General features: G+C 41.3%; 1 protein-coding gene across 1 annotated transcript in view; it reads right to left on the minus strand.

The window, feature by feature from the left end:
- Nucleotides 1–13,637, minus strand: part of LOC132400540 (protein eva-1 homolog A-like) — a 296,591-nt gene extending 282,954 nt beyond the window's left edge. The window contains exon 1 of the mRNA XM_059981585.1: nt 13,371–13,637. Within this exon, the coding sequence (XP_059837568.1) occupies nt 13,371–13,494 (124 nt within the window). The 5' untranslated portion in view covers nt 13,495–13,637. The remainder of the gene's footprint in view (nt 1–13,370) is intronic.
- Nucleotides 13,638–14,179: the final 542 nt, after the last annotated feature.

A 14,179-nucleotide genomic window follows, 5' to 3' on the forward strand; every position in this document is an offset into this window, starting at 1 on the left:
TTAAGCATCTACTCTCTCTGACCTCAAGGATGGTGCTTGATAGTCAATGAGCAAGTTAGTGGTGAACTTTTGGCTATTCTTACCCAGAGAACCCTTGCTTATTTTTAGTAGTACTAATATGTAATGTTCAAAATTAAACTATTTCTCATCCTCAATGAAATCAGCTACTTTAATGAATCTTGGATGGTGACAAGAGAGTGTCCAGGAACAAGATAATTGAGTGGTGTTGTAGGCACAACATTGCACTCAACATCAGTAAGACAAAAGAACTGATTGTGGGCTTCAGAAAGGGTAAGAAGAGAGAACACACACCAATCCTCATAGATGCATCAGAAGTGGTGAGAGTGAGCTATTTCAAGTTTCAATATCTCCGAGGACCTAACCTGGACCCAACATATCAACGTGACTATAAAGAAGGCAAGGCAGTGGCTATATTTCATTAGTAGTTTGAGAAGATTTAGAATGTCACCAAAGACACTGACAAATTTCTATAGATGTACTGTGGAGAACATTCTGACTGGCTGAATCACCATCTGGTGTTGGGGGTGGGCTACTGCAGAGGATCAAAGTAAGCTGAAGAGAGTTGCAAAATTAGTCAGCTCTGTCAAGGGCACTAGTCTCTGTGGTATCCAGGATATCTTCAAGGAGTGGTGCCTCAAAAAGGGGGCATCTATCATTAAGGACCCCCATCACTGAAGACATGCTCTCTTCTCATCAGGAAGGAGGTACAAAAGTCTAAAGGCACACACTCAAAGATTCAGGAACAATTTCATCTCCTCTCAGCCATTTTACTTTGTTTTGTTTTACTACTTGTTACTTAGCAAAGATGTAATGCTAAAAATTTAAAAAACACTGGTGAGGCCTCACTTGGTATATTGGGAGCAGTTTGGGCCCCTTATCTTAGAAAGGATGTGTTGAAATGGTTCAAAGGAGGATCATGAAAATGATTCCATGATTGAACGGTTTGCATATAAAGAGCATTTGATGGCTCTGGGCCTGTATTCACTAGAATTCAGAAGAATGAGTGGTGACCTCAGTGAAACCTATCAAATGATGAAAGGCCTCGATATAGTGGATGTGGAGAGGATGTTTCCTATGATGGGAGATTCTAAGGCCAGCCTCAGAATAGAGGGGTGTCCTTTTGCCAGCGCCTGTGGAATTCTTTGCCAGGAGCAGCTGTGGAGGCCGAGTCTGATTTAAGACAGAGATTGATAGATTCCTGATTGGTCGGGGCATGAAGGGATATGGGGAGAAGGCGGGAGATTGGGGCTGAGAGGAAAATAGGATCAGCCATGATAAAATGGTGGAGCAGACTCAATGGGCCAAATGGCCTAATTCTGCTCTTACATCTTATAGTTTTATTTGTTTTAATTAGTTAAAATATTTTTTTGTAATTGCTTTTTTTCTCTCTATTATCATGTATCGCATTGCACTGCTGCCACAAACAGATTTCATGACATATGCCAGTGATATTAAACATGATTCTGATTCTGAACAAGCCTGGTATCTTTACAGCTGCAGCTATTTACCGGACAAACTCAAAGTCAACAGGGACATGAATTACTTAAATCATTCTAGCCTTTAGGGGGCCTTCTTCCTCTCCCAACTCTCTTACTAGCTAACTGAGATCAGTAAGTAAATCCTTTTGTAACAAGGCCTTCATATTAAACATAGAAGCCAAGTTCAGGTTATCATACCAGTACCTGACCTGGTTCGCAGGAAATTCTGACTCATTTAAAACCATCAGTAGCTTTTAGTTTTCTATGAGGCATTGAGCCATTCGAAAATATCAGGACTCATGAATGTCCATTGCTGTTCAGATGAAAAATATTTAACTGTACTTTCTGGATATACAATAATTACAAGGATACTTGTTAATTCTCCACATTCTTTCTTCACAGCATAACACTTCTTTCTTTCATTGCTAAGAAAATGGAGCATCTTTTGATGATGATGGTAATGTGTGAAATTAAAACTCAGCTATGGGGGAAGATGGGATTGGGAAGAGGGGCATGGTTAATTTGGAGGTCATGAACTACAATAATTTATCAGTTAATTTATTGAATAAACTACTAATATACCTCCATTTTTAGAGGTAAAAATGAGGGAAGTAATGAAAATCTGTTCTGAAAGTATTAGATGCAAATTATTTTCCCCTTCAAGTAAAACATCCCATTAGGTGACGATTCATTTTGCACAGCCAGTTCCCACCAGATTGTGACTCAGTGGGAAAGGCTCTTATCTAAACCCATTCACTTTCACTGATTTAATAGTACAGCTGCATCCATTTAAAAGCCCCTTGTCTCCAAGGGTTTTCATTCATGTCCTTTCTATGAACAGAACGAAAAGCAGGGAGAGAGGAGGAAGGCTAAACAAGCCCAGTTTTATTTAAAGGTGAGGTGGATGGAGGTGACATTCAATAGAGAGGCAGAGAGCACTGTGTAGGGAACAATCAACCACACAAAGCAACCTACTGGGGTCAAGCACCATATCATCATTATCAGCACAACTTGGTGATAATACCTTCATGTCCCTACTAATGACATGTACTTCAGTGCATGAAAACATGACAAAACTGAGCTGGGGTTAAGCTAGGTCAACCCCTTCTTATTTCAACGTCGCCCAAACGAGGATGAGGCAACTAGCTGAATAAATGCCGGAGCAAATGGGCAAGTTGATGAGCTATACCTTTTCCAGGCACTTATTTTTCTGCAGAACCAACCCTGGCCTATAATTATTGCTAACCTTCGAGTGTCATATTCCTGTTTTAGCTTGAAGCTGATCAGCATTTTTTTTTAAGCCAGACCCAACAAAAATTGTACTTGCAGAGTTGTCATTACAGTGTGAAAAGTTATCATTATGAATAAATGTTCAAACTGGGTGGGGAAAAGCTACTTTTGAGCCCAGGTGCTGTTAAATTACTGTCATCTACTTTGCTCCCCTGTTGAATGATGGCCTTTATAATATCAGATATTACCCAACTTTGCAGGCAATTTACCATTCAGGATAAGAACAGTAACAGCAAATTCAGTATATCTGCTGGTGGATATAAAAAAAAACTAGAAAGATCCAGATTACAGTTTAAATTTTGATCACTTTCTCAAATCTATAATAAAACAGTTACCAAATCTTTCTCACTGAACTGAACAGGATGAACCACAATCATAACTGACTGCAATTCCATAATAACTTAATCTGGATAATTTTCAGACTTTCCAATACACCTCTATTTATTTCCTTGTTATCCTATTAGAAAATAAACAACTCATGGAAGAGTAATGGAATAAATAAAGGACTAACTTTAAAATATAACATTGTTGTAAAATTCTAGCAACTCCAAGTACGTGGAGGCAGCTAATATAAAATATATTCTGGAAATAGAAAGGGACTGATTATTCAGTTCTGTGCACTAAATCCCCACAGAACACAAACATAGCAAGTATTTGTTGCATCAATATTGTCTCAATTCATTGCTTTGAGACGTGTAGTTGCTGAGAATCCAACTCTCAGATCAGCGTCTGAGAAAATGAGACAGCCTTCAGTTTTTTCCCCACTGAATGATGTTATCTCCTGGGTTTCCTGCATTTTATACCAGAAATAAAGTGTGGCTCCTTTCTCCCTCCAAGTTCTACCTTACTTCATGCATCATTTTGAGCATTTGGACTCTCCTCAGCTGTATAGGTAATATGAATGGAATTTGCAAATAAAGCTCTTTTCTTGTTGCCCGCAATGTGTACTGAATTGCAGCCTCTCATATTTCATAAATTACTATTGTACCAATCTATAGATGGACTCTTCCACTGCCTTACTTGTCAAATAAACCTGATAAATTTGCAGACATTTACCAGAAGCTTTGCTGGACTGTTCATGGAATAAACTTCTTCAATTTGTAAACAAAAGACATCCATCATGAATAACTACTGAAAATGAAGAACTGCATTAATATCCCTGAGTCCCAAATGCAAGGATCAATTACTCGTTCCAGCAATTCAGTAAAATATAACGGATCATCATAGTTCCAAGTCATGCTTTGATCCTGTCACTTCATGAGCTATGAACAATATAAGGCCAAAGTAGAATGGAATTAGATCATTGAAATTAACTGAATTTGAAAACTTATCACAAGTGGTGCATGCAAGCTCAATTTCAATGTTAAGGAGAAATCTGGATAGATGTATGGATGGTAGGGGTATGATTGGCTATGGTCCTGATGCAGGTCAATGGGAGTAAATAGTTTAAGTGGTTTGGCATAGACTAGATGGGCATAAGGGCCTGTTCCTGTGCTGTAATTTATTATAATTCTATAACCTTTATTGTGAAATTGGTCATTTCATAGCTGGTGTAAGAACAGCTGTAACAGAAGCCTGAATATTGGAATGGAAAATAGTACCCAAGGAGACGGCAGGCTGAATGAAAACAAATAACTACTTAATCGATCCTCATAAGAATTAAGGACTTCAGCAAAAATAAAACAAGTGATACAGGTATTAACTGTATAGAGGCTTTCACAGTAGCACAGCTCCTGAGCTACAACCTCATAGCACCAGCAGCAAATCCAGTTCAATCTTGGCCAGCAGCACTGGAGTCTGGAGGTTGCAGTGTCGTCCCTTGACTACATAGATTTCCCTCAAGTGATCCAGTGTCCTGCCACATCACAAAAAAAATGTGAGTTGGTACCATAATCGACCTCTGAAAATTGGCCCTTATGTGTACGTGAGTATGACAGACGCTGGGTGGAATCATTGGAAATGTAGGAAAAATAAAAGAATGGACTAATGTAAGTAACTGGGCACTTCACTTGATTTTTAGCAGGACCTCAGTAGGCCTAAGGGCTTGTTTCCGATCTGTACAATTCTATGGTACATTCTTCCATCCATAACCTATCCAGTAAAATGAAAGCCAATAATATAGCTAATATCCAAGATTGGAGATCAGATCTGTATGAATGTATTATTTAATCTTGGAATAAATTCACAAACAACTGTGATTTCCTGCAAATTAAATTCCTGAATGGCTGCCATGATGAAGGATGTTAAGATCTGAAGCTGCAACAAAACTTTATATAAACATATGCAGATGCTGGAGGAACTCAGTAGGCCAGGCAGCATCTATGAAAAAGAGTACAGTCAATGTTTTGGGGGTCCTGCCAAAGGGTTTCGATCCAAACCATCGACTAGACTTTTTTCCATAGATGCTGCTTGTCCTGCTGAGTTCCTACAGCATTTTGTGTATATTAGATGCAAGTAATTTTTAAAGATTGAAAGTTATTGTGCTGGTTAATGAATCTGTAAAGGGTGGGGGTGTTGAAACAGGTCTTTAGGTTAATACACATCTTTAGGTTAAAATGCATGAATCAAGGGTAATAAATAAACATGGCTGAGAGTTAGTTACCTGAAACAAAACGAAGTGTGGGAATGATCAAGTCTGTCACATTGTGCCAGGCTGTGATTCGCAGTAGGGTACTATACAGACCAGTGCTTGACCATAGCCTTTCACATCTATATCAACAATGTAGCCAAATGGTCCAATTGTAATATTTCCAAGTTTACTGCAGGCATGAATTAAGTGCAATAAGAATACAAGGAGGCTTCAAGAGGAACTATACCAACTGAGTAAGCAACATGGCAAGTGGAATGCTCTATGGAAAAATGACAAATTATCCACATCAATAAAAGAAACAAAATGATAAACTAGTGAAAGACCAGGAAACATTGACATTCAAGGAAAACCAGGTGCCCTACTACGTGGGTCAATAAAAACTAACATGTTAGTGCAGCGCACAATTAGGTCAACAACTAATACAACGGCTTTTATTGATTGTAAGTGTAAAAATGTCTCACTACAATTAAAAAGAACATTGTGGAGATGACATGAATATTTTGTACAATATTGGTTTCCTTACTTAAAAATTATATACTTGTTATAGAGACAGCGCAGCAAAGATCCTGGGAAGAATGGTCTGTCATATGAGGAGAGATTGTGTAGGATATGCTGTATTCAAAAGAGTTTGAAAGAATGGAAGGTGAACTCATTGAAGAATACAAAATTCTAAACTTTACTTTGTAGATGTGTGGGAGGATACCTCCCCAACCCCACCCCCCCAACCAAAGAGGCAGCAACTCGGGGTCACAATCTCAAAATAAGACATAAAATATTTAGGAGTTAATTTAGGCAAGTTCAAAATAACTTTATTATCTAAGTATGTATATGTCACCAAATACAACCCAGAGATTCATTTTCTTGCAGTCATATTCAGTATATCCAATAACCATAAGAAAATCAATGAAAGGCTACACCAACAAGGCTTACAACCAGTGTGCAAATAGAAAAATAACCATAACAATAATTAATAAGCAATGAATATCAAGAACATGAGATGAAGAGTCCTTGAAAGTGAGCCCATAGGTTGTGGGAACAGTTCAGAAGCAGAGCGAAGTAATCCCCTCTGTTTTGAGAGCCTAATGGCCGAGGGATAACAACAGTTACTGACCCTGGTGGTATGACTCCCGAGGCACCTGTACCTTCTTTCTGATGGCAGCAGTGAGAAGAGGGCATGGGCTGGGTGGTGGGGGTCCCTGATGATGATACTGTGACAATGCTCCATGTAAATGTGCTCAGTGGTGGGAAGAGCTTTCCCCGTGATGGACTGGGCTGTATCCACTATTTTCTGTAGGATTTTTCATTGAAGGGCCTTGGTGTTTCCATACCAGGCTCTAATGCCAGTCAATATACTCTCCAGCACATACCTACAGAAGTTTGCCAAAGTTTCAGGTGTCATGTCAAACTGTTAAGGAAGCAGAGGTGCTGCAGTGCACCCTTCATAATTTCACTTAAATGCTTGGCCCAGGAAAGGTCCCCCAAAATGATAAAACTGAGGAATTTAAAGCTGGTGACCCTCTCACCTCTGATTCTCAAATGAGGACTGACTCACGGACCTCCAGCTTCCTTCTCCTAAAGTCAATAATCAGCTCTGTGGCCTCGCTGACATTGAGTGAGAAGCAGTTGTTGTGGTACCACTCAGTCAGATTTTCAGTTTCATTCCTAAGTGCTGATTCGTCACCACCTTTGGTTCGGCCTATGACAATGGTGTCGTCAGCAAACTTGAATATGCCATTGGAGCTGCGCTCAGCCACACAGTCATCAGTGTAAAACAAGTAGAGCAGGGGGCTAAGCACACAGCTTTGTGAGGTATCTGTGCTGATGGAGATTGTGGAGAAGAGGTTGTTGCCAAACTGAATGACTGGGGTCTGCAAGTGAGGAAGTCAAGGATCCAATTGGAGGTATTGAGGCCGAAGTCTTTGTTTATTGATTAGTTTTGCAGGGATGATAGCATTGAATGCAGAGCTATAGTCGATAAAGTTAATCTTAAGGTATCCATCTTTGCTGTCTAGATGCTTCAAGGTTGAGTACAGAGCCAATAAATGGCATCTGCTGTGGACTTGTGTGTTGCTGGCAAACTAGAGCGCATCCAAATTGGTTCTCAAAGCAATTCATCACTATGGATGTAGATGCCACTGGACGATAGTCACTGAGGCAGGTCACCATGTTCTTCTTGGGCACTGGTATAATTGAAACCTGCTGGAAGCAGCTGGGTACCTCAGACTGCCGAAACAAGAGCTTAAAGATTTCATTGAACACTCCAGCCAGTTGATCAGCACAGGTCCTTAGTACTTGGCCATCCACCCCATCTGGGCCAGATGCTTTCTGTGGATTCATCCTCCTGAAGGATGCTCTCACCGTGCCCTCAGAGACATGGTCATCGGGGGCTGTGGGAACTCATGATGGTCCCTCCATGTTTTGATGGTCAAAGCAAGCATAGAAGGCATTAAGCTCATCTGGAAGTGAAGCCCTCTTTTCACCTATGTCACTTGATTTCACTTTGTAAGAAGCGATAGCATTCAAGCTCTACCTCAATTGTCAAGCATCCTTCACTGATTAAAGTTTAATCTGGAATTGTCACTTCACCCATGTGATGTCTTTCCAGAGATCATACCTGGGCCTCTTGTAACTTTCTTGGTCACAGAACTTGAATACCTCTGATCTGGCCATCAGCAGATTTGGGATCTCAAGGTTCATCTAGGGCTTCTGGTGGGGAAGACTCTGAATGATTTTGTGGGGACAGACTCACCCACAACTGTCTTATTTGCTCACAGATTGACAAATTTTTGAAATTCTCTGCCCCATGGCCTGAGGAGACTCAATCATTGATCATATTCAAATCAGAGATTGCTACATTTCTGGATATTAAATAAATCATGGGACATGGTATCTGAAGTAAAAGATCAGCATGATCTCATTGAATGATGGAGCAAAAATAAGAAACCAAATGATTCACTTTTCCTATGATAGGTAACAGTATATAAAAACAAGGATGTAATGCTGAAGCTTTATAAGGCATTGGAGAGGGTCCAAAGGAGGTTCACAAGAATAAACCCATGAACGAAAGCCATCTCACTGATGAAGTGGAGATTCTGGACTGGACTGGAATCAATGAGGGATGCTCGACAACTGTGGCAGGGTTTGAATGCCATAAATCAAGCGACATGGGGCACAGCAGAGCCTCGCTTCTAGATGAGCTCGATGCCTTCTATGTTCGCTTTGACCCTTAATACAGGGAGGAACCATTGTGCACTCACACATCTTCTGATGATCCTTTGACCTCAGTACCTGAAGGTGATGTGTGGGCTGACTTGGAGAGAGTGAATCCAAGGAAAGCATCCGCTCCAGACAGAGTACCTGACTGAGTACCGAAGACCTGTGCTGACCAACTGGCTGGTGTGTTCACGGGTACCTTCAACTCCTCGCTTTGTCATTGTATGGTACCCACCTACTTCACACAGGTTTCAATCATGTTGATGCCCAAGAAGAGTGTTGTAGTTTACTTCAATGACCATCACCCAATGGCACTACATCCACAGTGATGAAGTGTTTTGAAAGGCTGGTGTTGAAACATATCAGCTGCTATCTGGGGCGCAGTTTGGATCCTCTCCTATTTGCCTACTGAAGCAACAGGTCCACAGCAAATGCCATCTCATGCCATGTCAGGCTCTTCACACAACCCTGGAACATCTGGATAGAAAAGGTGCTTACACCAGGATGTTCTTTATCGATTACAGCTCAGCATTTAATACCATCATCCCCTCAAAACTAATCAGCAAGCTTCAAGAGCTGGGCCACAGTACCCTCTTGCACAATTGGATCCTGGATTTCCTCACTCGCAGACCCAGTCAGTTTGGATTGGCAAAACCATCTCCTCCATCAGCACAGATGCACCACAGAGATGTGTACTTAGCCCCCTGCTCTACTCGTTTTACACCTATGACTACATGGTTAAGTACAACTCCAAAACTATATACAAGTTTGCTGATGACACCATTGTGGGCTGTATTAAAGGTGGTGATGAATCAGCATACAGGAGGGAGACTGAAAATTTGGCCGAATGATGTCACAACAACCTCTCACTCAATGTCAGCAAAATAAAGGAACTGATTATAGGCTTCAGGAGAGGGAAACCAGAGGTCCATGAGCCAGTCCTCATCAGAAGATCAGCGATGGAGAGAGTTAGCAACTTTAAATTTCTAGGTGTCACTCTCTCATTGGGCTGTCCTGTACCCATCATATAAATGTAATTGCAAAGAAAGCAAGACAGCACTTCTACTTCCTTAGGAGCCTACGAAAATTCAGCATGACATCAAAAACCTTGACAAAGTTCCATAGATGTGCAGAGGAAAGTGTGTTAACTGGCTGCATTAAGGCCTGGTATAGGAACAGCAATGCCTTTGAGTGGAAAATCCCACCAAGGCAGTGGATTTAGACCAGTACATCACAGGTTAATCCATCCCAACCATTGAGTACACCTACATGAAGTATTGTCATAGAAAAACAGCATCCCCAAGGATCCTCACCACCCAGGCCAGGCTCTTTTCTTGCTGCTGCCATCGGGTAGAAGGTACAGGAGCCTCAGGACTCCACCAGCAGGTTCAAGAACAGTATTGACATCAACTGTACTTTTTTCCCCCATAGGTGCTGCCTGGCCAACATTTTGTATTTGTGTAACTACACTCATCTATTGAGATGTTCCCACAACTAATTATCTCAGTTTAAAGACTCAGCAGTAAATAACAAGATATTTATTTATATTTGCATTTGCACAGTTTGCTGTTCATTGATCCTGTTTACAGTTACTGTTCGATAAGTTATTTGAGTAAGCCCGAGGGAAAAAGAATCTCACAGTTGTATGTGGTGACATGTATGTACTCTGGTAATAGATTTTACTTTGACCTTTGAACGGTTGCTGTATGAGGAGCGTTTATTCCTGAGGACCTGTACTCATTGGGGTTTAGAAGAATGAGAGAGGATTTCATTGAAACCTATTGAATATTGAAAGGCCTACAAGGAGTGGACATGGAGAAAATGTTTCCTATATTGAGGGAGTCCAGGATCAAGGGGCTCAGCCTCTGAATAGAAGGGCATCCCTTAGAGATGAGGAGGAATTTCTTTAGCTAGAGGGTAGTGAGTGGAGGCCAAACCATTGGGTATACTTAAGCAAAGTTTGATATGTTCTTGATTATTCGAGCCATCAAAGGGTACAGGGAGAAGGCAGGAGATTGCGGTTGAGAGGGATAATCAATTAGCCATGAATGAAGGTAGAGGGGTCTTGACAGGCCAAATGGCCTAATTTGGCTCCTATGTCATGTGGTTTTCAAAAATGATTATTACAATAGGATTCAGGAAAATATTGAAACGCTCACAATGAAAGAAAAATTATTATTGGAAGAAAAATATTGAACAATTTGGGGAAAGAATGGGTAAATAGGTCACGGACACACCACCCCTGAGACACCAGGCAAAGTCATTTGATTCCAACCCATTGGTTTATTGGTCATTGCAGAAAGTCTCTCTGGTGCTTCCACTCCGTCCCCTCTCTTGCCCTTTTCCCAACAATGATTCCCCTCTCCCTGCCCCCTTCCCACTCTCAGTCCACAATACAGACCCACATCAGAATCGGGTTTATCCGCACTCACCTATGTCATGAAATTTGTTTTTTCCCTGCGGTAGCAGAACAATAGAGCAATACATAAAATTACTACAGTAGTGTGCGAAAATCTGGAAATCCAAAGGAACCACATTTTGTGTGTCTAGCAATACATACATGCCCAAGACTTACACATAGTACAGTCGGTGTTGTCCTTTTACCTCCACTACAATATCCCAGCCATTCTAACTTGTTTAATTAGCAATGAAAAGATTGACACTTACTAAACTAATTAAAATCCAGTCTAAAAGGACGCACTGGAGTCCATTTCCCACATTTGTTAAAGTATCTATGGTAATGTCATCAAATTGGCCGTGAAATCACTGATAATTTCTATTTCTTGCTTTCAGTTAATCAGCGTAATCTGTTAAAAGCACTTGCCAGTTCTTTGTCATGTGATTATGTTCCATTAACTTCCAGAGTAATTGACATTGCCCAACTTCTGTGTTAAACGTCCACAGTTTTCAGATGATAGATTATAAATCCCTAAATGTGCCCATCACAAAAACTATAACTGTTTTATTGATTACAGGTTTATGAAGTTGAAGGGTTCATAAGAAATATACCAACAACCCCTCATGTCCGCTGTGCAAGAAATTTTACCCAGATGACTTAACACTACTCCCGAGTATTCCCTCAATTTCCACATCTCTGTCCATCTTATTTATGAAAAACGAGTTTTCTGACCTTTGTTAGACATTTAGCATTTCTATTCGAATACATGATAAGCTACATGAAGAGTCACAAATGCTATTATGCCCTTTCATAGAAACGCACCCCAAGCTTCAATTTTGGAACAGTATCACCCCCTACCGCTCCAATGAGTTTTGTCTTTTCTCTCCGGGTGCTCCAAACTCTCGAGCTGCCCACGTTCAAATGGATTCGGTGCAGAAGGCTGGAGACACGAGAGAACGCAGGGGCTGGAAAGGCTTTTGTTTAAAGTGGATTCAAATCCACGTTCCTGTGCTTAAAAGGTGCTTCTGCCAAGTTCCTGATAATTCATTTTATGGCAACGGTTGTGTTACACTGAATACTTATGACAGATTTCCCTTGCCTACCAGTCAAGAAAGATAATGTACAACTTTCATTCTCCTCCCCCCCCCAAAAAAAATCAATATCAAAGTGTTTGTTGACCATACAAAACCGGTAATCCCCTGGATAATCACTTGAAAAGAGCTTGTTAAACAAATTGTCTTTATTATGGCCTGATTAAAGACAACGGCAATTTTGGCTGTAGACTCGCGCGCAACTAAAGTGGTCAGCTTGAATAAACATACAAAGTCAATTAGCAGATAGGTGACAATGGCCGGTTTATAATGCTCGCAATTTAACAAATGCACGCTCAGTCCACTCTGCACAACACCGCAAAAAAAGACCCGCAAAGGCGTGAAAGGGAACTGATGACCAAACCAGGTCTACGATACGGCATTGCCTCTATACAATCCACAGCAAGTTGTCCAGCGGCTGGGCAAGGAGTGGAAGAGGGACACAATTCCGTGATTGAACACTGCTGACTGAAAACACAAGACGTTGCAGCAAGTCTTCCTTTCCCAGTTTAGCGCGTGGTTTCAGAGGGGGAAATGATCCTCGTTATCTCTTACGTTTAAAGATCGAGAAGTCACAGGCACCCAAAACAGTCGGTCGCGATTATGATACGTGTTGATCCAAGTGCTCTAAGAGCGGTGAAACAATCTTTATAATTATATTATCCGCCACGGATCAGTGGGTGTTGTTTACCATCATAAAGACACAACGCAACAAGGATTTTCCATTTTACATCGTGTGTTCTACGATCCCAGAAAAGAAACAGATGTGAAAACTTCATTGCAAGGTTGGACTTCGGCTTTCTAATTCCGAATGGACGCAGCTGAATTACACTCAAGTTGCTCTTCAAAATAGCAGCCGTTGATAGCAATCCGCGTGTTGTTTTAAAGGATGCAACTTCAAACCACTTCACTCGTTTTCTGGTTTCAAGGATATATATTCTTTTAAGTTTTTTTTTCTAAAAACTTCAGTTGCGTTATATAAATATCTGATAAAATAACTTAACCAGAATATATATCCCCCAAAGTACTACATCCAGCATTTAAAATTGGAACAAGACATTTTAGTTAATATCTATCTCAATGTTTGAAGGGAAAAGCAGTTTTATTTCGTGTTTCAAGATTCACTACCAGGCTCTGATAGACTGTCTTCCAAAACAGTTTAAACACAACCAGAACTCTGCTCACATAAAAACTTCTGCGCACACGAAGGAAATAATCAACTATTTTGCCATGGATTCATAAAAACTGACCACCTCCCTCCTCCCCCGTCTGTTTGTCTATCACCCTACCGGAAAAGTCCGAAGAAGTTGTGACAAAGTTGCTCGTCCAAACCAGACCCATCAAGCTCAGGAAAATCACATCCCAACGTAAGCAACGCGGATCTGGGTGAAACATCCTTGGATCATTCGGCATCTGTTTTACACGCTGAAGATCCGTCCCTTCCTCAGTTATTCATTCCGCCAAGTCGCATTTCGAGACTGATATTTCACTGTGGTGCCAGCTAGTCCCATTGCTGGAAAGCAGATCGACACTGGCTGCTGGAGGCGTTTGGGGAAAGTGAAGGACAAGTAGCGCAACTCTGTGACTTAGGGTGAAATTGACAGGCTCCCACCTGAGGCAGCAGTTTCCCGCCAGGTCCTAACGCCCCTCGCTCACGCCTAATCCGACAAGCAACTTCGCTAATTTCATTTTCTAAACTCTTCTACACCATATTCTGCCGTTTTGCCAGTTTCTTGTCATTATCCTACACAGTTAAAATAGTTTATCCTTAAAGAAAGCACGGCAGCGCCTCTCTGCTAAAGAGTTTGCGGAGATTCGGCGTGAGTTTGAGAGTATATTGACTGCCTGAAATGGAAGCACCAATTCCCTCGAACGGAAAATCCGACAAAAAGTAGTGGATACGGCCCAGTCCATCGCGCGTAAGTCGCACCCCCCCCCCCCCCCCACAACACTGAGCACAGCTACATTAAACGCTCTTGCAGAAAAGCAGCACCCATCACCAGGGACCCCCAGCACTCGCTGCTGCCATCAGGAAGAAAGTACAAAAGCCTCAGGACACGCACCACCAGGTTCAGGGATAGTTATTACCCCTCAACCA

Source organism: Hypanus sabinus, chromosome 10 (assembly GCF_030144855.1).
Source record: "Hypanus sabinus isolate sHypSab1 chromosome 10, sHypSab1.hap1, whole genome shotgun sequence".
In the NCBI taxonomy this organism is placed as follows: Eukaryota; Metazoa; Chordata; class Chondrichthyes; order Myliobatiformes; family Dasyatidae; genus Hypanus; species Hypanus sabinus.